General features: G+C 42.9%; 1 protein-coding gene across 3 annotated transcripts in view; it reads left to right on the plus strand.

The window, feature by feature from the left end:
• The first annotated feature begins 12526 nt into the window (after window positions 1-12526).
• Window positions 12527-24261, plus strand: part of LOC147882576 (CLK4-associating serine/arginine-rich protein) — a 36292-nt gene continuing 24557 nt past the window's right edge. Inside the window, exons 1-11 of one of the 3 annotated variants that reach the window (XM_087400882.1) lie at window positions 12527-12834; window positions 16566-16604; window positions 16747-16895; window positions 16989-17064; window positions 17338-17623; window positions 17847-17956; window positions 18240-18287; window positions 18384-18617; window positions 18937-19044; window positions 19979-20115; window positions 20225-20369. In XM_087400882.1, coding sequence (XP_087257008.1) covers window positions 12638-12834; window positions 16566-16604; window positions 16747-16895; window positions 16989-17064; window positions 17338-17623; window positions 17847-17956; window positions 18240-18287; window positions 18384-18617; window positions 18937-19044; window positions 19979-20115; window positions 20225-20369 — 1529 coding nt within the window. In that variant the 5' untranslated portion in view covers window positions 12527-12637. Of the gene's footprint in view, window positions 12839-16565; window positions 16605-16746; window positions 16896-16988; window positions 17065-17337; window positions 17624-17846; window positions 17957-18239; window positions 18288-18383; window positions 18618-18936; window positions 19045-19978; window positions 20116-20224; window positions 20370-24261 lie in introns of all 3 variants that reach the window. The other 2 variants (XM_087400881.1, XM_087400883.1) reach the window with 2 other exon arrangements.

A 24261-nucleotide genomic window follows, 5' to 3' on the forward strand; every position in this document is an offset into this window, starting at 1 on the left:
GAGGGACTCAACTCCTTTGTGAATTTCCACGTGTAATTTTAAAAAAAGTTAAGTTATGTGTTTCAAATCGAGATCATTGAAAGAACAACTACACATCTCAGTTGGTTGGAGTAGACGTTGGTTTTGAGCGAATGGAGCTAGGGTTCTAAGTGTGCCGATGCATGTATGTTTCCTTTGAGCCCGCTTCACAAGCTCTCAGGGTGAGAGCAAAGAGACTCAAGTGACCCTCGTCTCCAGAAGCTTCCCCAATGAGGATGAGTGAAGGCGATGAGGTACCGGGGGCAACCAGATAGTGAATGGGTTGACTGATCATGCATTTGGAGATTCGGCTTTCAATGGAGGGCCAACCTCGTACGCTAAAGCAATTTTCAAGAACCCTCAAGGTGGCTTCTCTCGTGTTGAAGATACAGAGGCGTTTGGGTTATTGCAAGCAGAGGTGCAAAAGAGAGCCAGGGATGCTGAGAGGATAGGATTCTTCGAGTCTACCCAGAAGCATGGGTCTATGTGTGAAATTTTGCCTATGAGAACTCTTTTAAATTTGGTAATGTAGCTCCTACCCTTTGTATTAACAGAGAGTTGTGGGCTAGATGGGACTTAATGTGATTGTCCTAAACTAGCCCGATGGTTGGAACATCATGCAACCGTGGCTATTTTAATTCAAACACCAGTTATGTGATTGTCCTGAACCAGCGTGGTTGAACAAAAATTAGCAGCAATATATTTTGCAACAAAATTGCAATATATTGTTATTGTCCTAAACCAACCTGGTGATTGGGACATCATGCAACTATGGCTAATTTAGCTCAAACACCAGTTATGTGATTGTCTTGAACCAAAGTGATTGAATAGAAATTAACAGCAATATATTTCGCAACAGAACAACAATGTATAGTTATTTTACTAAACCAGCCTGCTGGTTGGAACGTCATGCAACCGTGGCTGTTTCAACTCAATTACCAGTTATGTGATTGTCCTAAACCAACGTGGTTAGGTAGACACTAGTTGTTGACCAGCCTGGTGGTTGAAATTATTGCTTTTCTTAGTACTTAAATTAGTTAAATTTAATTTTCTACTATTTGGGTCATATACCACTTAATTTTTAAACTAGGATGCCTTGGAATTAATGTGATTGTCCTAAACCAACGCGGTGTTGATTCAATCAACTACTACTGCATGAAATTATGGTTGAACAAAATAAAATAAATGAAAAGCAAAATATTATCTAATTGTAAAATTTAGAAATGAAAAGCAATATATTGATATTTTCTAATTGTGAAATTCAGAAATGAAAAGCAATATACTTGTTATTGTCTAATATTTCAAGCCCGATAGTTGAAATTGTGAATGTCCTAAACCAACCCGGTGGTTGCAAATGTGACTGTGTCCTAAACCATCCAGGTGGTTGAAATTGTGACTGTCCTAAACGAGCCTGGTGGTTGAAATTGTAACTGTCCTAAACTAGCATGGTGGTTGAAATTGTTTTGTTTTGCTAGTGGATTGTGTAGTTTAATTATTAGATTCATTATATGTGACTATATTAAACCAACCTGGGAATTGACATTGTCTTATTTTCTCGTAGGTTGATTAGTTTAATCAGACCATGTTTTTGCATATCTTGAGTTTTGTTTTGTTTTGTACTCATAGTAGTGCAAAAAGGGGGCTCAGTGTACTATTGTTCCTACATGTTGGGTCTGCAAATGGAGCTATATCTCAAGTTTATGGATCAAAATCTTGACATTTCAATTGGGAAGAGGAGCTTTGAGCTTTATAAGCCCTAGTACGTCCAAAAACTCAAAGACAGGAATGTTTGTTGTTGCAAAACACACATAGACTTTGACCTGGCTTGGCAAGCTATGAATGACTTGAGATCTGGTCGTGTTGGAGCATTGCTCCTTGAGGATCGATGCCCATGTCTCCCCGATAGTGCCCACAACAATGACCTTTACCCACACACCCCAATCTTTAGCTGATGTCTATGGATTTTATGCTACCACAACCTTTCAAGCCACAGATAAACATGATCACAATTGGATGGAGCCCTTTGAGCTGCATCTGTTCAAACCACCAAAGTGCTTCCTCTAATATTGATGTTTGACTTTTCTCGCATTGAAATTAGTCCACAAGAGTACTTGTGAAAATAGCTTCCACAAGGTAAATATGGCCATTAATGCTTTATGGGATTATATGCAGGGCTATTAGCAATGCACGAGCACACATTAGGTGCCCAAATACCAAGCCTAACGATACCCAACAAATTGTTCCTCCTGAAGCCTCCTATCTACAGGATCTATAGCACCCACATTTGTCAATTAGCACAATATAATAACATAAGAATTGAATCTCTAAAAAGCATAAAAGGCACCGTCTATTTGGGTGTCGACTATTTTACCATCACCCAAGAGGTTTTTCTTTGGTGGTAGTCACAGCAAAGACACCATCCAAAAGCATCTTCCTTTCATAACATTCCCAAGCCTTTGATTGTCACAATGCAAAAGGCCATACATTCAGAATAGCCGGTATTGTTTCAAATAGTTTACTTTTCAAAGCTATGCAAAATATAATGAAAAGTATGGAAATGTGATGTTGCCAAGCTAAGGCATAGATGAAAAGCAACCAAACCTAAACTTTTCTTCATGACTCATGAAAAGTCCATGGCTCAGATTTGGAGGAATAACCCAAAAAGAAGGTGGGAAACACTTCTACATTTTGGGCTAAACTTAAATAAAACACCATTTTTTTGCTATATATCATCCTTATTTTTTACCCTTGAGTCCGACAAATAATGAAAATAAACTATAATACCAAGATGCAATGGTAATTTAGTATGATAATACTACCACCACTTGAACACTTAGTGTACTAGGAACTGTATGTGTTGGGTCACACACATTGCTTCACATACATGCACTTGAGATTTGGTAGAGTTCTTGCAGCAAAGCCTGATGTAGAAGATAGTGCTTCAAATAACATTCTGTCTAGCTACTTACCCAACTTTGCATCAAACTCTGAAGAGGCATGAAAAATAATCAAGGATATAGTGCCATACAAATGAGGAAGCACATTCTAGAATAGTTTATGGTTATCTCACCGATGACATCACTACCCACAAGTTTTTTCAAGCAAGCCTATGGTGGCCCACTCTTTTTGTGGATGCAAATGAATTTGTTAAATGTTGTAACCCCTGCCAAAGAGTAGTCATACCATAATAGGACTAATGACATTAGGTAGCCAAGGAGGAAATTAGCATGGCTTGTGCTGGTTGAAGTCAAGCTAACTATGGAATGAGCAAGGGCCACATCTTTTAGGAAAAAAATGCCATGAAGCATACACTAGGCACAATAGAAGATCCAAAATTACAAGGTCATGGTTGAAGAGAAATACACAACACATAGACATGCGGCCTAGCAAGGAAAAAAAGTAAAGATGAGGCAGATTGAACACCTGCACAAGATGGTACATAATTATCAACATTAGGTTTAGGATCTATAATTAGAGTGCCAACAGGTACAATAGGGACCCAAGTTACCTTCATAAGTGGACACCCAACAAGAACAAGGCTTTTGTCTGCATCAACAAATCTGATTACCTGGGCTCTCCATGTATACATAGTTGAGCACACGTGGAAATGCTCTCTTCTATTACCTTCCAAAGTTTTTAGTATCATTATTTCTGGCAATGGTGGCTTAGCATAGTGTCCAGCCTACAATTCCTAGTTTTATGTTTGGTCCAAGTGGAATTGTGCTTATGTGTTTGGATTTCTTTCATGTTGTCATTTAAGAAGTTTTTATCACATGCTATGGTCTCATATATAAAATGCACGGCTTCTTCGTTTTTATTGCAATTGTTTGTAGGTGCATTTTTTACCCACATAATTCCATGCTCATGATGACTTCCTCTACTTTGGAACTCTATCACAAAGAAGTAATCAATTACATTCCTTGTTATGCTATGGTCCTTTAAAATCAAATATAGAAAGTTTTGTAACTTATGTATGTAATACCTTGTACAAAGTATTGCATTTTTCTTTATCAATTGTCTTACAAGTTGATATATGTCTATTAAAATTGGTTGCTTTGTCGTTGTTGTTGTTTTTTCAATACATGTGGAAATGGTTTCCACCAATGTTTAGTGCAAGAAAAGGTCATGAAGAAGATTGGTGGGCCCAATTGAACATCATGGCAGAAGTTTCTTTTCACAACTTCTCTTTGTGATCAGGAGAGGTCCTTAAAATTTCAAAGTTTCAATAGCCTATTCCTTATTATGTATTCTTTCAAAGTTTGTATCATTTTTTACATATTTTGTGGACAATGTTGTATTTAGATGTTGAGTGTTAGTCCTTTGTCAAGATCAAATACTAGTTTTGATCTTAAGTTAAGTTGCTGCTCTTTAATCGTGCAGCATGGAGAGGTATGTCCCATAGGAAAATAACAAGGAGCCCAAAAAAGTGGACAAAGGCAACCATGGCTCGATCTGGGACTTCGACATAAGTGTCATTGAATTGTTGCATTTGTGTTACCAATCCAAATATAGTTAGACACTTTGGGAAATTGAAGCAGGGAAAATTATGTCGAACATTTGAGTCCTCATCTTCTAGCTTTCTAAAATTATCCCATGTCCACTGACGATAGATAGGCATGTAGGTCGGATGCATGTGGTGGCATAGTGGTGCATAGTAGTAGATTTGCCAAGTGCTAAGGTCTTTAAGGAGCTGGATTCACCACTTTGATTTTAGACCCACATCTTCATTTTTGATGGGTAGTTGTTCATAACCTCCTCATGTTCTGGGAGGGTGAGCTTCATGCCATGACCGATATATTTGCTGAAGAAACTTTGTGAGGGCTCAAACCTCCATGATATTGGCCATATAGAGAAGGGTAGAGGTTCAAACTCAAAAGTTTCCCTTTCCTACGATTGAGATATATGATATCATCCAAAACCTTGAAAGAAATAATCACCCAATTCTAGTTAGAATCCTGGGGCTGTGGGTTCCCCTGATCCTGGTTGTCTTCATTGATCAAAAAGTTGGCCTCTTCATCGGGCTTAGGAGGATTACCGCCACCACCTGGTGGCAGTGGGATGGGCTTGGCGGCAGTGAATCATGCAAGTCGAAGGATTTGTTGCATTAACTTATCATTAATCTCCAAAGCTACAAGAGTGGAGAGCGACAACTCTGTGAAGATTTTTGATTGCCCAGGCTCTTGTGTGGTGGTGGGTGGGGGTGGAGGTGGATGCAGTAGTGGATTCAGGAAGTGGTGCAAGGTGGCTCATAAATGGTATGGCTTGCATGAAAAGTTGTGTAGTGTTACTTAAATACTTGTGTAAGTTAGGAAGATTAGGATTATGACCTTACATTGGTGGGCGATTGTTGGGTTTAGGTCCTTGTGGTCTGTTGGATTCAAAAATCATTGTTTGAAGTTCCTCCTCCTCTTTTGAAAGGGTTTTAGGATAGGTGAGATGAATTGTTTCAAAGGCATTATCATAGCCTCAAAGGCTCTATTATACAAGGTGAAAGGGTTTTGGGATAGGTGAGATGAATTGTTTCAAAGGCTCTATCATAGCCTCAAAGGCTCTATTATACAAGGTGATAATGCCCTATGGATGGTATTGTGTTATGCGTTATAGAAGAGGTAGCTTTTAGTGGTGCAGATGGCTTCTTGTCATCTTTGCGCTTGTAGCCAGCCAAGACCTTTGGCCAAGGAATCTAAACTATAGGGAAGGATGCAAGGTTGCTCGACTTTGTTAATCCTAAAAATGGGTTCTTCAAATTATTCCTGATGAATACCAAAAAAACTAGAATTATAGGGTGCAACGGAAGGGAAAAAATATCAGAATCATCTTTCAACAAGCGGTTCCCACTAAAGAAGGACATTGCAATAATGGGGGGTGTGTAATTTGAATGTTTTTCTAAGGGCATTAGTAGTGCATGTGGAGGCAAATGTGAGTTATTGAACAAAGGTGGTGGTGAGTTAGCTCTATATGTTCTTGAATAGAGACGGTGGTGAGAGTGTTAAAGTGGTATTGTACCGTGATACCTTTGAAAAATAGGTTGTTGCAACTAGGGTATAATACATTAGTGCACAGTGTCATACACTAGGCAACAAAATGAACTTGCAAAGTGGAAGAATTGAACAAAAATGGAAATGGGTAGGTGCATGCTTAAGAGGAAGTCTTTTCCCATACGTTTTGGGTTGGATGCACTGTCATGTGCCAACTATGTGCTCAATTGAGCATTGTTCTAGTTCTTCTTCTTCTTCTTCTTCTTCTTCTTCTTCTTCTTCTTCCTCCTCCTCCTCTTCCTCATCTTCTTCTGTATCCTGGGGACGCTCTCGTCATAAGCGTAGAAGAAGAAGATCCGAATCCCAAAGCAAACACTTCAAGGAAGGTTATAAGTCGGTCAAGTTCAATACTTTTAATGGAAAGTATGGCTGATGTTCTCACACGCTGACCCCCACCCCACTCTCCCTTCTCTTTTTTCCTATTTTCACATAGTCACTACCCCACCGATCATCGCCGAAGTGTTCACCACCGACCGTCGCTGAAGCGTTCACCACCGACCATTGCTAAAGCGTTCACCACCGACTGTCGTTAAATTGTTCGCTGTCGACCGCCATGATCACCATCCCCGCTAGGTCATTGCCATCCAACACAACACTGCCCCGTCGCCATTTGGGTACCGTGCCGACCGTGGCCGAACAAACTTCACACCGACCGTTGCCATCAAATTCAGCACCGACCGTCGCCAAATCAGTATCCTGCCGGTTGGGGGGATAGAAATCTATAAAAGTAGGCCTACCCCGTCGGGTTGTTGCCATAGCTGTTGCAACCAAACTCTGTCAAAATTTATCCAGAAATCTGACAGTTTCTTGCCCACTTCTTCTCTGCCCCCACCAGGAAATTGATGTCCTCATGTTCTTCCTCATCCACTGATTCCCTCATCACACACCTTCCACTTCTGTTTGCCATGGAGTCCGAACATGACTTTTTTGAATTCAAGGCACACCTGGACCTCCACCCTCGCCCTATTCCAGAGGCCATTGGCCCCTGATATTCTCGGAGCACTCCTTTGGCCACAATTCAAATGCCAAACGAAATACCCGTGGAGGACTTACAACACAAAGAAACCTCCACAAGATAGGAGACTCAGGAAGAGCGAGCCACAATAGGCACAACCCCCACGAAAACATGGAAGCGCACCCCGGCACCAATCATTGGAGAATACAAGATTGTGCATTCACAAGCTCACTCACCATTGGGAGAAGCATGGCTCCAAGAGGTAAATGCTTGCGTGATCCACTCACGCTTTGCCTTCAAGGGTTAGGGCCCCATAGTCGGGGAAGCCCTTAACTTTTCAGGCTTGCAGAGAATAGTAGCCCGTTTTCCATGCCACCTGGACATGAAGTTGTTGGCGGAATTCCTCAAGACATATGACAGCAACACCAACATGGGTGTCTTGAGAGATGCAGTAAGCAACCCCCACCACTACCAGATCAATCAAAAACACGATACTGGCAGTATTCAACCTGCCAGTGTTGGCAAAAAAATATTCCAAGCAAAAGAAGAGCCTCGACTCCCTAAAGATGGTCTATCCCTACGACTGCCACAAGTGTAGAGGCCGTATCCACTTCAACACCATCTACAAGCTCAAGGTAGAGCGCACCGCAAGAGCCCTACAATGGCTCACCCAAGTGAAGCACACATATCATCATCAATTCATGGTGCCCAATATCTTGCTACGAATGGTGAACATGCAACAGACAAACTGGGCTAACTACTACTGTAGCTAGATGAGAGATGACCTCAGCACTCACGGGGACGTCATCGATAACCCAATGTTGTACGTGCCAGTCCTCTATTACCAAAAGTTAGCATCCGCCCATCGACTTCAAACTCGTCGAGAAATCCGCCATCGGTCCCGTTCAGATCGAGCAGGAAGAGACAAAAACCATGCCCAAGAGAGCGAGAACAACGTTAAGTGCCACTCTGATCCCCCAAGTGTAATCGGAACCAAGTCAGCCGCTCAACCAATATGAGGAAAGCCAGTTGCACAAATTCGTGCAACAACAACTATGCATGTAGCGGCTAGGTCCTCAGGATAAGGGCAAATAGGTGCAAGGAGGGCCTATTCTCATTGAAGACCTCCAGGGCGATGACACCATTGAAATTGGCCTCCATACAGGAGCTGAAACTACGCCGACAACCCTTGCTGCACCCTTCGTTTCAATCTCCACCACCCCTCAGGAGACAGCATTCTTCACCACAGGCACATCTTCCATGCAATGGGTAGGCCTAGTAGAGGCCATACAATTTTGCAGTGCATCCCAGTATAGGGAAACATGAAGCTATAGGCATATGATGATAGAACAATTGTCACATGCCGACGTCATGGAGATGAACCTCTTTGAAGCCATGGCACAACTGTTGCAAGTCGCCTGCACGATCTTACAAAGGAGGCAGGAGCAAGCCTCACAACTCTCCTCCAACCTCGTCCAAGCCCAGCTCTCGGCATAGGAAAGCTAGTCAACAATGGTCGCAGCGCAAGCAATGGGGCCAGGCCACACTACATTGAGCCGAAGAATATCGGGCTAAGGTGGAAGAACTCGAGCTCACTCTGATGAAAGTCAAAGATGACCTCGCCACCAGCGAATCCCTGGTCCAGATGTTTATGGAATAGACAAAAAAGGCTGAATCAGCACTGCGCATGATGCTGGAGCAGCAAGCACAGGTAGAGCAGCTATACACCTGCACCCAGGAGAACCACAACGAACAGATTCACTCGCTACAGGATCTCCTGGCATAAGAGAGGATCCTCACGGTCTCCCTCCAAGAAGAAATCAAAAGACAATGTGCCATTGGCCACACGGAGGAATCAGAGTTGGAAGACCACAAGTAGCAGGAGTTCACAATGTACCGAGAGGTGTTTGCATAGTTAGCCACGTATACACTTGCACCACGCACCATCACCCAAACCCTCCGAATGCACTTTGATGCACTCCGCACACAAAACCTCACCTTCCACCTAGACCTCACCCGGAAGAATATAGCTCAAACTCAGGGAGTTTGTTCCCCAAATATTCCGAAGAAAAGGCTTCCCAAAAACATTCACGATTACCTTTGAGTGTATCATGGAAGCCTAGCCTCGTCACCCTAGGTTTTGAGCCGCATTCATTAGGTTCGAACACCAAACAGGTGAAGGTGTGAAGGCGCTCAGGGAGTTTGAGGCCCAAATCACCGCAAGACATCTTCATTAATGCATCTAATAAAAAACTAGCCTCTTATGGCAAGTAAACATAGATGTATAGTTTGTAAAAGATCCTTGTGCTACAGCATCGTATTGCACTTTATACATAAAAATGGACAATACAATAACTAATTGCTTGAAACAAACAATGAGAACTTGTATGCATGAAAACTCCAACACATAAGACATAATGCATTAATAGCTAACGCATTCTTACATGCACGATAGATGAGTGCCCAATTGGCATCCTTTAAAAACATAGCATGCCTTCATGTCGTCTGGTCATAACAAATAAGTAATTATTGGGTGTTTACTAAGATAGTAGAAGCTATGTCCAACATATATTGTATGAACTTAAAATAATGGAACAAAATAATACACCTTTCATGTCATCTGATGATAACAAAATAATATAACTTTCATGTCATCTGATGATAACAAAGAAATTATATGGATATTATTTCAAGAAAACATAAGAGTCCAAACAAGGAATGAGAAAATTACTATGCATTCAACAAACATTAATAAATATTAGACACCAATTCATCAAACAATGAAAGAAGTATAAATAGGACCATAAAAAACAAGCATTTAAACATGTGAACAATTCCTGATACAACCAACATCACAGCAAGAACAATACATATGGCACAAGGATTAAGTATGGAACAAGTAGCTTTCTCACCAAAAGGGGTGCATGCACATGGACAAGGATGTGAAGTTAGAGATGGCAAGTAAATAGCACTTCAGGATGGGTTGTTGCAATGAATAGGAAACACCCTCACAAAAGACTTATACAATCATTAAATACAAGATCACCTTGAAAGAAAAAAATATACATAACAAGGACAACAACTTTGCACAATTCAGACATAGAACACTTAAAAAATACATACCTTCTTGCTTTAATGTTGCTAAACATTTTGCTAGCATAGGTACTTGAAAATTGTCATATGGTAGTTATTCCTTTTGTTCAAATGCTAGGATCAATGTAGCACTCCTCAAAGGAACATAATCATCTTAGTTATGCTTTTTTAATTCCTATATGCTCTTCACAACGTGCCTTCTAGACCATGTGGTTTCTTCTTACGAATAAGGTGAGGATTCCTTTAGTTCTTTCTTATATATTACCACCACCTGATTTAGCAATGGCATTGGTTTGGAAGCATGTGTGGTGATTCGTTGCCCCTGCCTGGGAGGGGGGGTTACCATTCCTAGAAGTAGGGTAAAACAAGTTCGCAAACCCAATTTGGCCTTGCTTTTTGAATGCAATGGAATGGCCTATCCAATACGTGAACCTAGTTCCTGTAATATTGTGGCTGTTGGGTAGGTTGTTCCATATGTGGTCCAATTTAGTTCTAGACATTATTGTGAGTCCTTTGAATTGCAAGTTGAAGTTCAAGCTAAACATCATTTTATGCAAGTTTGTTGATCGAGGAGTTTGTTAAACACATATCAATGTTGAAGTCACCAATTATGATAATTATTGCATTGTTTTGAATTGTTGTTTCTATTATGTTATGGACATATAAATGAACATATTATATTTTGTAGACATTTGTCTATAAATGTTGAAGACTATGTTTTTATTATGTTGTGGGGATATCAAATGAACATATTAATTTTTGAGATTTTTGTTTATAAATGTTGAAGTCTATATATCTTTCATCTTGCTTAAGCATTTAACAATAATGATTTCTATTCCTTAGTGATTATGTGTGTTCTAGTAGTCTATGAATCTTAAATCTCATAACTGGTGGGGGAACTTAGAGAAAACGGAGATCTACCTATCATGGGGAAACAATAGCGCAAATTGCATGCATCATAAGCATTCTATATAGATTCCTTTTAGTAGTTCCATTGTATTCTAGTGAGCTCTTCAACCATGCGTCCTAAAGGTTGTCTGTCAATCTTCCAATATAGAAAATATAAGCATCCATTTCCTCATAAAGTACCCAACCAGCAAGCTTTTGATAGCATGTGGCCTCCTCCTCACTTGGATTTATCATAATAAACTTCTTTTATCCTTACTCAACAGTGGCAAATATGATTCCTTTCACGAGGCAAACTTGTCACCTTTCTTCACCACAGAAAGTGCCCAATATGAGGTTTAAAAAAAACGAAGAAGGGCAAAGGTTTCTAGCACCATTGCCCACTCCCTGCCCCTGCTAATGAATGCCATCTCTCGTCCATCACTTAGGTGCTCTATCTCACAAGCCAATAGACACACTACACAAAGACCTTTAATGAGAACCATGATGGGAAAATAAGCAAACAAGAAGCTTGCCAAGATTCTTGGCATTATACTTGGCATTATACAAATGGAATAGGCTGCTTCATCGCTGATAGATTACAAACCACATTTCACAGTGATTACAAACTATCTTCGACCATGCTGGGTTGGACATGCGGCCCGTCCCCATGATTCTTTGGGCGTGCCACTGTCTGGTTTCACATATGTCCGTGGATGTCTACTCAACTAATAAGAAATCATACTGTTGGGTTTGCGCATTTCACAAATAGGTGGATAACAAGCTTGAAAAAATGGATGTGGCAGTTGAGTCACGCCCAAGAGAAGCAAAATCTCGATCGGCATCCCAAGCCCGCCCAAGAGCTTCGAGCGGAGGGAAGAGCCACTCACACTATAGAAGATAATGAAGATCGGGACCACCAAGGTATCAATTGCGTGCACTTTACCATCAAGTACATTGTCGTTTATAAATACGTTGCTAGGCGAAGAGCCACTTTAACTTTCGAAAGCAAATCGGGCATTTGCACTTGCAATTTCCCCGGGTGCCGAAGGTGTGTGAATCAAGCCTAAGTTTGCAACCACCCTCATTCAGCAATGGCATCGTAATGACCCCTACTAGTAATTCAATAATTTTTTTGTAAAAATGAAAAACATAAAAAAGAAATACACACCACACACTCATCCACCTGCACCCACCTGTTGTCCAATCGAGGGACACATTGGCTTGGACCTGTGGGCATGGGGTGAAAGCACCCATTACTGTGGTCAAATCATGCAAACTTGTGGGGCCCCCATTGACACACGCACCCGTCCACAAGCTAGGACACAAGGCCCCATTCAACTTGCCCCCCAATCCCCGAAACACACATAACCCCCGCACCTCCAAGATAGGTAAGCCCAATGCTCAAACCACTCCCCCCCCCTCCACCCCCAACCCCGAGGCTTCCAAGACAGGTAAGCCGAATGCTCAAACCACTCGAAGTCAAAAAGAAATTAACCGCATATCATAATTGTGCTTTATAATGCTACCAATGGGCTTCATTTTGTTGAGAGAGGCTTGTGGTTCGCCATAGCTAGGGCTTGTTTCATTTCTTCTCTGCGTGCCATAAACTTTTCTGTGAGCTTCTAGGTTTGTTTCCGTCTCCGCAATGTGGCACGAAGCTCGTCGATCCGAGCGTAGAGTTCACGATATGATGGACGCAGCTCGTCGTCGTGCTGAGCGTAGAGCTGTCTTCCTCGCCAAGCGCCGTGGTGACCCCCAGCAGTCCCTTCGCCTCGTTGGCTTGCGCTGCCGCATCCACCATGACCCTGCCTTGTACCAGGCCACGCAAGATCAGCAGGGATTGTAGGTTCTTGTCTTTTTTTTCCTCCCAATCTGCAAAATTTCGCAACAACTTTGGTCCGCTGTCTCGGTCGCGACCTGCTCTTTTTGACCGAATGCGGTACTTCTTTCCAAATTGTCTCCCCCGAGAATTGCCGGCTACGTGCAAAAATGTAATGACAGTACACAGAAAAGATATAGGGACCGTGGTGTACACAAGGGAGCTGAAATGCACAGGTTATTTTGGCCCGGGGTGTATAGATTTATGATTTAACTGGGCAAACACGAATTGCACACAATTCGAGGATGCAGTCTGACACAAACGCACTTCTCCCCTTTCTCTTCTTTCCTTGCGGGCTTGGATCCAAGTGGCTCACCCTTGTAGATCTTTGTAGTCCACACTCGCTTAAGTGTTGCATTCCAGAATTTCAATGTCACGTTGGTGGACTTTCGTTGTGAGATTCTCTGTAGCGTTTTACCACTGGTACCACAAGTATGTGGGAACGATATTGCCTCGCATTGGCAATGGAGCTTTCTCTGAGCCAATCTTAGGAGCAGCAGAAAAGTGCTTACTGCAGTAGTTTGTACTAGATTGTTTGCTCTTTACACTTGCTTGCTATACTGCAGAAGGGCAAGGCTGAAAACCTAGAAATGGCTATAACATGTATCTTAAAGTAAATTAGTTTTGCTTGAAAACCGTGTTATTGAGCTTGTAGACAGACCCTATTGAGAGAGATGATCTTCAGCAGATTTAGTTGAACTTTGAATGACCCATTGGGAGTTATACAAATTATAAAGGCTTGGATGAGAAGTGTCACCTTCACTTGACTTTCTAATTTTAATCCCTTTATGCAGCTGTCGAGATTACAAAGCTTTGCCCTCTCTGATGGACATTAAGCTCCAGCTTATGACAAATTTCTTATAAAATCAGGGTCTGTGTGAGCAAGAACTCTGGGTAGATTGCATAAGCCATATTCAAAATGCTTTGGCCCATTGTCCCAAGGACTAGGAGGTTCACTCAGGATTGTAGTTTGCAGACATGATTAGCATGCCCAAACAGTTGAGTGACAATAGAAACAATGGAGCGAGTTGATGTTGACAAGTTGAGAGAAGTTGGAATATAGCAGTCACCTTTCCACAAAATGGGAAGGACATGGGGGAGGATGACCTGCAGTAGGATGTGGGGTCAGAGGGAAGCCATGTTGGCTGAGAAAGAGAGAGCCATGGGGCCCGGCACATTTGAGAGAGAGGAAGAAAGAAAGATGCATGCCATGCACAGGAGCTGCAATGTGGGCAGTGGTACAGACTGTACATGGGCAGACGTGCAGGGATCTGAGGGAGCAGATCAGGCAGCTGATGTGGTTCTAACAGGGCCTGGCAGAGACTGGAATGAGGCCCAGAAGAAGGGACCATCTGAGGCCTTGGTCCGGGCCTTGAACAGGCAGGATAAGCTCTAAACTAATACTAGTCTCCCTACCATGGAAACCTAGTAGAGCAACCCCAAAAAAAAATCTTAAAGAATGAAGACCTCACAAAGATGCAAATTGAGCAACCAAAGGAGGGTCTCAAACAAGTCATGCAAGCAAGGGCTGAAGGTAAGTGGCCTATACATAGGATGGAAAAGTCATTATACACAACTAGAGAGCCTCCTCTCAACAAAGATATGCCAGCTAACGATACTGCTTTATCAATTGCTATTTGAAACGAAAAACGTGCAACTTTGCCAAAACTTTCCAAGGGAAAGATCTTGTAGGCCACACAGAGACATGCCAAAGCCCACAAAAAGGCTCACTCATATTACAAGGATACACATGGCTATCTACACATCACGCAAATTGTCAACTTGGAAATACTGAAGTTGACCTCTTATTTGACTATGGTCAAAGAGTTATTTTAATCGGTCAAAGCATTGACTTTGGTCAAAGACATTCGACTCCAGTCAAGTAGGCCTTTGGCTTCGGCTAGGGAGACTTGTTTTAGGCCAAGAGGGTTGACTACGGTCAACTAGAGTATTACAGAGCTAACTGCAATCAGAGAGTTGACTCCGATCAACGAGGCTTGGCTTCGGCCAAGGAGGGTTGACTATAGTCAACCAAGATATTCCGACCCCGGTCGAAGAGATTCGATTATAATTAAGGAGTCTTGATTGTCGGTCAACCTTAATTATGGTCGAAGAGTGTCGACCTTGGTCAACCAGAGAATTTTGGATCTATATATGAGTGTGAAGATATATGTTTATACTATAGTCTATACCCACCATTGGGTGTTGATATGACATTAGTGGGGATGTCATAGTATTTAGTCCTTGCTATGTGTGATGGAGTTAGGGTTTTCAACCTGTGTGAGTGACTCATGAGATTGAAACTGCGCCATGTGTTGTGTTTGTAGATGATGAGTTTGGGTATGTTATTGGATTCATCTAGGTATATGTTCTGGTTGTAATAGCAGACGTGCAAATTTCACCTTATGGTTTTCGTCCATCCTGCGGCTTGCTGATATTGCAGTAAATTCTATCTATCTAAGTGGTGTGCTGTTCTATCAGCTAGATTGTCTAAGCATTATTTGCTTAGAATCGCTCATTTGGGAGAGACTAAAATGAATTCATAGAGTCTTCACAAGCAGTTGTAGCTTGAATGAAGAGAATGTCGACTACTTTTTGATTAGCCTTCCCCTTTACTGCTAGCCTTTGTAACGGCTGAGTCTGCCCTTCATCTCTGGAGAGCTGACAGAAACTCAGTGTGAAGACCTTTGTATTAAATGGATGCTCAAGTATGTGTGGTAGCATGGATGTGTATGTGTGAGAACATATGTTCATACTATGGTCTACACCCACTGTTGGGTATTGATGATGTTGTGGGAGATGCCATAGTAGCTAGTGATTAAATTTATGGTTTTCAACCTTGTGACTATCATGGGAGGGAAGGAGCTATTGTAGGAGGGAGAAGGAGGGGAGAGCTACTGCAGGAGGGAGGAGGAGGGGAGAGGAAGGAGGGAGGGGGAGTAGGGCAGATGGAGGAGGGGAGAGGGAGTAGGGTGGCTGAAGGAGGAGGGGAGAGGAAGGAGGGAGGAGGAGGAGCCTGAAACTGCAGTGTAGTGTTTTTAGAGGATGAGTTTGGGTCTTGGATTCGTCGAGATATATATCTGCTCTTTGGTCAAGACATCATATCTTGCTTTTGTGTTCTTGAACTTGATGATCAATGGCGTCTTGTGCTTCTTCCCTTCCCACCCATTGATTGTTTTCAATGTGGATTCTCTCTACCTCAAACTTCTCATGCATATATTTTCTGGTTGTCTCCAAGGGGCTGGTTGCACCATCTTTAACCCCCATTATCTAAACGTTAAGAGCTTTGTTTTTTCTTCAGCTCTCCTTGAAGGTTTTCTGGAGGACCTTCAGAGGCTTTTGTTTGTTCACCACTTAAGACCATGATTTAGCATCCTTTGCATTGGCTTTCATCTGGCCTTACATCCTTTCAGCCCATCCCCTCATCTACATGTCCGGCAAGGCTTGAATTACGGTGCACCAAGACAAGAGACATTGACCCAGAAAAGTAACATTGTAAAGATTTTGAAGGCATAAAGAACATCTCAAAACTTGTGTTCGTAAGTTGGGTTTTGATCAATTTATCACTTTATACCTCATTTATCACCATAAATCGACCTCTATGTGTTGTTTGTTGTGACAGACTGGTATGCGAGCAATTAAGCTTTGGCTCATGTGCCTGTGAAATTGTACTAAGCATATACTGGTTTTGTAGGATCCCGTGGAATGGAAAACAGGGAAATCTCATTGACAGGTATACTGTTCATTAGATTTTTGTTTCAAGTCAAAAGCTCATTTGACGCTTAGCACTTCGGACGTATGTGTATCTGTCCAAATTTATGTTGATATTCGGAGGTGACTCATCTATGGAGCTGATGTTGGAAACATACTTGCAGGTTTGATGGAAGAGCTCTTCTTGATTTTATACGAGAGAACGATGGGAGGTCTCGTGGTGCGAAAGAAAAGACGGAGGAAGAAGAGGAGCTAGAGGAGCTAGTGAATTTTGAACGTTATCGAGACTTAATTAAACATAGGCGACGAGGATGTCGGTACTCTTTTCCATCTTCCGCAAGGTCTGTTTCTTTGTAACATGGGGGATTTTCCCTGAGTGGTTGCTTACTTGTGTCTATATTTTCAGTGAATGATGAAGAAGGGCTTGAGGATGTTGATCAGGAGCTTGAGGCAAAGGCAGTAGCTCCATTTGTATCAGACAGGTTTGCTCTTGCACTTGTTTGGGCATAGAATATGGATTGATTTCTTAACGCATTGAGCACGAATTTGCTAATCTTAAAAAAATTTATCTTGTAAGATTGAATATATTCGAGTCTTATGAAGGTATATTGATTTTTAACGCATGGAGCACGTCGCTGATTTTGTTTCTGAAATGCTTATTTGCATCTTTATTGTACAAAATGATTAACTACAACATTTTCCTGCTAGCTTTTCTAGTTCCGTTCTGTCTCTTAATCAGTCCAATCTCTTTGTAGGCAACGTGCTGCACAGGCTGTCCAGCCTGGGAAGGGCACATATGCACAAGTTGGCTTTACATATGATGGTGAAGGTCGGGAAGACTACACACTTTCTGACAGCGAAGATTCAGAGGATGACGAAGAAGAGGAAGAGAGCAGCAGTGAAGACAGTGAAGATGAGGAGATAGAAGCGATTGCGAAGGATCATGGAGTCAGACGGTTCAACTGGCTTATTTATATGGATAGAAAGGCCAAGGAAGAAGAAAAAAAACGGAAGGAGGTGGTCAAAGGTGATCCTGCAATGGTGAGTATGCAGCTTTTGTGTTCCCATGGCTCTGTATTCTGCATCAGTTTGGCTTTATTGTTGGCTCTGTTCATATCTTAGTCTGCCAATCTTGTTTAGTGGTTGTATTTCTAGAGTTAGGAGAAAATGTCATGTTCAGTCTGCACTCAGCCCAATGGAAACTTTCAAAGTATGTCAGCTTATATGTTCAACATGCCTCACAACACTTTCTTGTGGACTAAAGAGGAAATTGAGCCGTAAGGAGAGACGGAAAGCTTCTCAGCAAGAAAGAGAGAAAGAAAAAGAAGCTATTCGATTAGCAGGCAGTCGGTTTTCCTACCATGATCCTTACAGGTTGTTGCCAGGCAGTCTATTTCCCTGCCGTGATTTTTTCACAGTTCTAGAGAAGTCGTTACTCAGCAGAATATTGAAAGTTGAAAATTTTGGCCCATAGAACATTAAAAAAGTGAAGATATTCTGGGAATCCATTCTTTAGTGGCTGCAATGTACGATAGCATTAAAAAAATAGTCGAGGTATTTGAGGCAGGTGATCCTTGCCCCTGGGCGAGTTTTTCTTTACATTGTCAGAGTCTTTTGCTTTTGCCGGTTTGTCCTGATTGTTGTTAATGCCATGTAGGGAGCCAAGAGGCAGTCCAACCTATGAAGCTTACTCGAGATCTAGAAGGTTCGTGTATAAGGGAGTAGTATTTGATATCAGCAAGGATGCAACTTTTGAGGAGATGAGACACTAAGGATGTTCTTGATGGTGGCTGCATAACAGGGAAAGATCTAGATCTCGCTCTCGCTCCCCTTCGCTACCAAGGTCAAGGAGGCAAGATAGACAAGGTTCTCACGAGCGCAGTCGAGATTCTGATAAGAAGGCCAGGACAAAGGCGCCGGCACCAAAAATAGAGTACATCACTGAATTTGGCGGCTTTGTAGATGAGGAGCCAGGCTCTACCATGGGGATTGCTCCACCGCCATCACCTCCATCTCAAGTTGACTCAATTAACCGGTCGGAGCACTGGACCTTTAAGACATGCAACGATCATAACTTGGCCTCACTGTTTGTACTGCTTCAACTGCTTCTGCTGCTTCGCCTGGCCCCCCAAGGCAGGCGTTTGGGTGGTCTTGGGGTAGGTTGGGCTTAGGGCTCACGACCTAATCGTTGAAGTGCTAACCCTTGCCACTGTCTGGGCTTGTGGAAGCAGTCGTTTGTGAAAGGTTATCCTGCTTCTGGAGGGCTCATGGGCATGGTTTAGAGGCTGCATTGCATTGCAGAGTTGCATTTCAATTAAGATGAACTTTCTACAATCATGCTAGTACTGTTGCAGGCTTTCAAGTGGGCGGATTCTTGAGGCTCTCCACACTGATCCAGCGGCATCAGTAGGAACTCCAGTTGACAAAGAGAGAGGCTTCCGGGAACACAAGGGGCCTGTGAGGTCTGCTACATTCCACAATTTTTTTCTTCTCTCTCTTTTATATCCCCCCCCCCCCCCCCCCCCTCCCTCCTACTTCCTCCCGGTCTGCCTTAAATAAGACAGTGAAGGCAGAAAACACGTCTCCTTTCCCAAAAAAAATAGTGGTGCCACAAAACACATCCCCTTTCCAATCCCCAGGTTCTGCGCTCTTCTGCACTGTCTTACTGTCACCGTTGGGTGTTTAATTTCCTGCTGCCTGCATTTTTGGATTGCCAATTTGTTTCTTCACCATTTAGGATCTTCCATGGCCACGAATGCCATTCATTTTCGAAGCTCTGAAAGAAACTCACTTGAAGGAATTCTTGATACATTTGAGCCTGTTCTTTTGCAAGTGATGTAGATCCACCTTTTGGTGTTGTTGAAATCCTAGAAGCTAATGCCTGCAAAAGCTGTTTTTTAATGACCTGGTTGGGTGACCATGGTAAGACAAACAGTATCTCCTATTTTGCTTGAAATCTTACAAAGTGATTAGGTGTGAGTAATGGGTCTTTTTTGTTGCTGGTAAGCTTTCAAAACAAGTGACTGTTGATTTGCTTGCCTTAGGCTTGAAGGAAAAATCGTGTAATGAGTGTGTGCTCTTGCCTTTTCTTTTCCCCTTTCACTTGTGCAACATCTTAGATTTTTGCTTGTCCTTTGTGCTTTTATTTTGTGCAATGTCTGACTCTCAACTCACTAAGGATGACAGATAACTTGTGCTAGAAAGACTTAGTTGTTTATTCACACGTCAATTTTCTGAATGTGGCCATTTCCATCTGAACGCGTTGGGGTTTTTACATCTCCATGACCATTACATGTGAAGAGTCTTATTTTTACTGCTGCTCAGTCTATATCCTTTGATCCTTTATGTCATTATTCACACCCTAAATTCTTGCTCGTCTTGAAATGGGTACTGCAGTGCCTCCTCTGCTATTGCCAAGCTTAGCAAGCCAGTGACTCCTGCTGGACCTGTGCCAAAAGCACCTCAAGGTGAAAAGAAAGAGACTCCTCAAGAGCGTTTGAAGAGAATTATGAGCAAACAGCTGAACAAGCAAAGTAAGCTCCTTGCCACGAATTGAATGTCTAAGGTTTCAGATGTACAATTTCTTGAAGAAAAAGTTATTTGCAAAGCCATGTACCAATTGGAAGTGATTTAATCACACAGTCAAAAGAGACACTGTCACTGAACTGGCAAAGCGGCGTGAGCAAGAAAGATTAAGGCAAGAGAAACTAGCAGAGACTCGCAGGATCGCCCAGCACAGGCGTAGAAGTCGCAGCAGAAGTCGAACTCGCAGCCGATCTCCGTACAGGTATGCCTTAGATAAATAGTTCCTCAGTTTTTCAAAATGCACATGAAGGTGGTTGATGTCAGAGTACATACTTTTTTGGGATCTCGAGATTCCAGTGTCTTTCAATGCAAAGAATCTAGCGCTTGTACTGAGATACTATTAGAGGGGAGGAACATGGCTGACAAAATCGAGTCTGTGATTGTGCGAATTGACCATTAATATGTAACATGAATGATTAAGAGGCACACATTGTTACTTTCTTGAGAATCATAACTCCATTTGTATTTTCCTTTTTTATGTACGTTTAAACTTATATTGTTGAAAGCCTAATTTGAGTTTGGGTCTATTTTACTTTGCACAAATTGTAGCTCTTGTTTGACCTCATGTGGGTGTTTTTCTTCAAAGGATCCATTCTTTGCAAAATACCTTACAAGCCTCTTGTAGAGAAAGGCATCGAGTCGTATTTTGTGGTTGTTTCCATTCCATATCACACCTTTCACTTTTGAGGGGTCCATTGTTATCCTATCATGGTACAAAAATGTGCTCAAGATACATAGCCTCGCCTGCTGTAATAGTGCATTTTCTTGGCTTTACCATACAATGGATGCAACCTTGAAGTATCCAACATTTACTTGGAGTGTATGAAATTCTCTTGATGTAAGAGGCACAAATTAGGCTATAATAACTTATTCATGAGTGACTAGATCGGCCAAGAAATGCTGCTTCAAAAGGAATCTCATGCTTTCTAGACTAGTGGCCAGGTCCTCTATAAAAAGGGCTCCATCGTCAACAAATGCTGAGCCAAGTAGACTATATATGTTAAGATCAGGGGGTGCATTCCGACCAGATTTGCCTCTTGGGATTTGAGAAAACAGACCAAAAGCCTTGTTATGAAATGGAACAAAACAAGGGCTAGTGAGAGAGAACGCCACTCTTGTATGGCCATGCGGCGAGTAACTGATTGGGGCTACTTGTTCAAAGTGTTCGAAACCTCTTCGATCAACCGAGATGAGAAGCTTGGTGTTGGGATTATCAGGGTCACCTCCCCAATTGTGAACCCCCAAAAGAGGACACGGGGGAGGTAGACCAGCAGTTTAGGTTAGATGCCATGTGGGCAGAGTCTGCCAAGGGGCAGATCTTTCAAGGTGTGCAGGGCTGGGCATCATGCAGACTGCCATGTGGGCAGCATGAGCAGCAATAACAGGCTGCTGTTGGAGGGCAGCACAAGCCCTGTATGGTTGGCAGAAGGGCCCATGGTCGAACCAGAAGAGCAGGTTGTAGCAGGCCGGAAAGCACCATAACAGGTCGGAATCCTGGTACAGCTGCAAGCCAGGCGCAATATATGGAGCAGTCCCAGTGGGCAGATCTGGTGCTGTTAGGGCTGTTCTGAGGACATTCCAGCCCTATAGACAGGGCCCCGGCAGGTATTCGTCTAGTGTTGGAGCATCTGGAGCCTCAGTCTGGGTGGCACATTCAGCAGCAAGGAAGTCCAGAGACACTCGATACAGTGCCTCACAATAGGCTGCCATCAGAGCTGCAAGGAGGACAGGAATCAAGGAGACTAGGTCAAGGATCAAGGTGCGAACAGTGCCTCGCTGTCCACCGGGGCTGCAAGGCGGATGCAAGTGGGGGGCTGTTCTGAGAGAGCAACATCTAGTGTTGGAGCATCTAGAGCCTCAGTCTGGGCTGCACATTCAGCAACAAGGAAGTCCAGAGACACTCCATACAGTACCTCACAATAGGCTGCCATCAGAGCTGCAAGGACAACAAGAATCAAGGAGACTAGGTCAAGGATCAAGGTGCAAACAGTGCCTCGCTGTCCACCCGGGTCGCAAGGCGGATGCAAGTGGCAAAGGCCTGGGGGCTGTTCTGAGACAGCAACATGGAGTCAAAGCTTTCGAGAGCAGAAAATTTATAGCGAAGGAATTGGACTATCGTATTTATGATCAGGAAATGCTGGCCATACTACATGCTTTTGAGAAATGGCACCACTACTTGTACGGTAGCAGTATTAAGGTTAAGACAGATCATAGGACACTCAAGTACTCCCTTACGCAGCGCAATCTGTCCATGAAGCAGAAGAGGTGGTTGGCTGCAGTACAGTCTTACGATTTTGATATAGAGTTGCAGGAAGGGGAAAGAAAATGTGGGTGCCGATGCTTTGTCTAGAATGTGGGCTTGCAGTCCGTCTGCCGTTTCCACCATCTATCAAGATTGTATTCATTGGATTCAGGAAGAGTAAATGCAGGATTTGAAGGCAGCTGAATTTAAGCCTCATAATGGGCTGTTGTACTGCAAGGACAAAAGTTATCTTGTGGCAGATTCAAAGTATAATCTCCTACAGCAAGACATGCTGGTATCACTAAGACATGAAAGAATCAGATAGAGTCTCATCTGGGATGGCATGTGGCGGGATGTGGTTAAAAATGTCACTGAATGCTTGCCTTGCCAACAGAAAAAGGTGGACAGCCAGCTACCCGCAGGTCTCTTACAGCCTCTCCCTATTCCTGAAGGCAAATGGACTCATATCACTATGGATTTCATCACAGGGTTGCCTTCTACAGAGAAGGGATGGGATAGCATTTATGTGGTGGTGGACAAAATGGCAAAACAGGCTCATTTCATACCCACTAAGACCCGGTATTCAGCATCACAGGTTGCTTGGCAATTTATTGAGAATGTTTTTAAGCATCATGGCTGCCCTCAGGAAATTGTCATTGACAGAGATGCAAAGTTTATGGGTCACTTTTGACAAGAGTTATTCACAGCGATGGTTACTCTCCTCACACCTAGCACTGCTTACCACCCAGAGACGGATGGATAGTTAGAGAGGGTGAACAAATGGGTGGAGGAATACCTGAGGCACTTTTGTCTTGATACACAAAAGTTCTGGGATAAGTGGTTGGCTTTGGCTGAATTTTGCTACAACAGTACCAAACACCTTTCCATTGGCATGAGCCCTTTTGAAGCAATGTATGGATGCAAGGTTGGGGTGCCGCCTTTAATGGCAGACATATTTGTGAAAAATCAGCAAGCAAGGAGTGACTTGGAAAGAATGGATGCCCTTCTGCAATTGGCTAAGAAGAATATGCAGGATTGCCAAGCAAAAGAAGTATGTGGATGAATGCAGGAGGTATCTGTCTTTTGAAGGGGATTATGTGCATTTACGCCTCCATAAGAAGGGTTGTCTCGCTGAAAGGTAACACCAATACGAAGCTTGCTCATAGGTATGGCGGTCCCTACAAGATCATCCACAAAGTTGGAGAGTTGGCATCTGAGTTGGAGCTGCCCAGTATCTCCAAGATTCACAATGTTTTCCATGTGTCCTTGCTGAAGCCGCATGTAGGACAGCATGTCCAAGTTCTTCCTGAGCTACCACCTATGGATGAGGAGGGTCACATCCTCTATGCCCCGGAGCGCATCGTGGGTTTCAAAGACCATGTGCTCAGAAACAAGATCTATGTAGACCATGGCAAGGTCTCCCCGAGGGTGAAAATTCATGGCAGCCAGAAAGCATTGTCCAGGACTACCCCTATCTCCTTCCAGGTTGATTAGTAGTTGCTGTTTGCTGCACCGTTTGGACAGCCAGGATGTGAAATTTTGTGGGCAAAATTCTATGGGAAGGGATGGCTGTAATAAAGGGGGCGAATGGGCTAATTTAGAGGTCCTTTAGAGGGATTTTAGGTGGGACATGTGGAGGGACTATATAAGTCTCCATCCACCACTCATTGTACAACTTTTGATGTAACATCTAATACCATCTACTCCCACCCCCTTCCTCCTATGTGCTGCTTACACTCTCCTCTCCCCTCTCCTCTTCCCCTTTCTTGCCATCTCTAGCCTTCACCAATTCAGCCCCTGCGCCCTTCATTGCACTAGGAAAGCATGCAGGCTGACATAGATCAAAGGTGCC

The sequence above is a fragment of the Dipteris shenzhenensis genome, chromosome 29 (assembly GCF_047967505.1).
Source record: "Dipteris shenzhenensis isolate YYH24624 ecotype China chromosome 29, Dip_SZ_1.0, whole genome shotgun sequence".
NCBI classification, from domain to species: Eukaryota; Viridiplantae; Streptophyta; class Polypodiopsida; order Gleicheniales; family Dipteridaceae; genus Dipteris; species Dipteris shenzhenensis.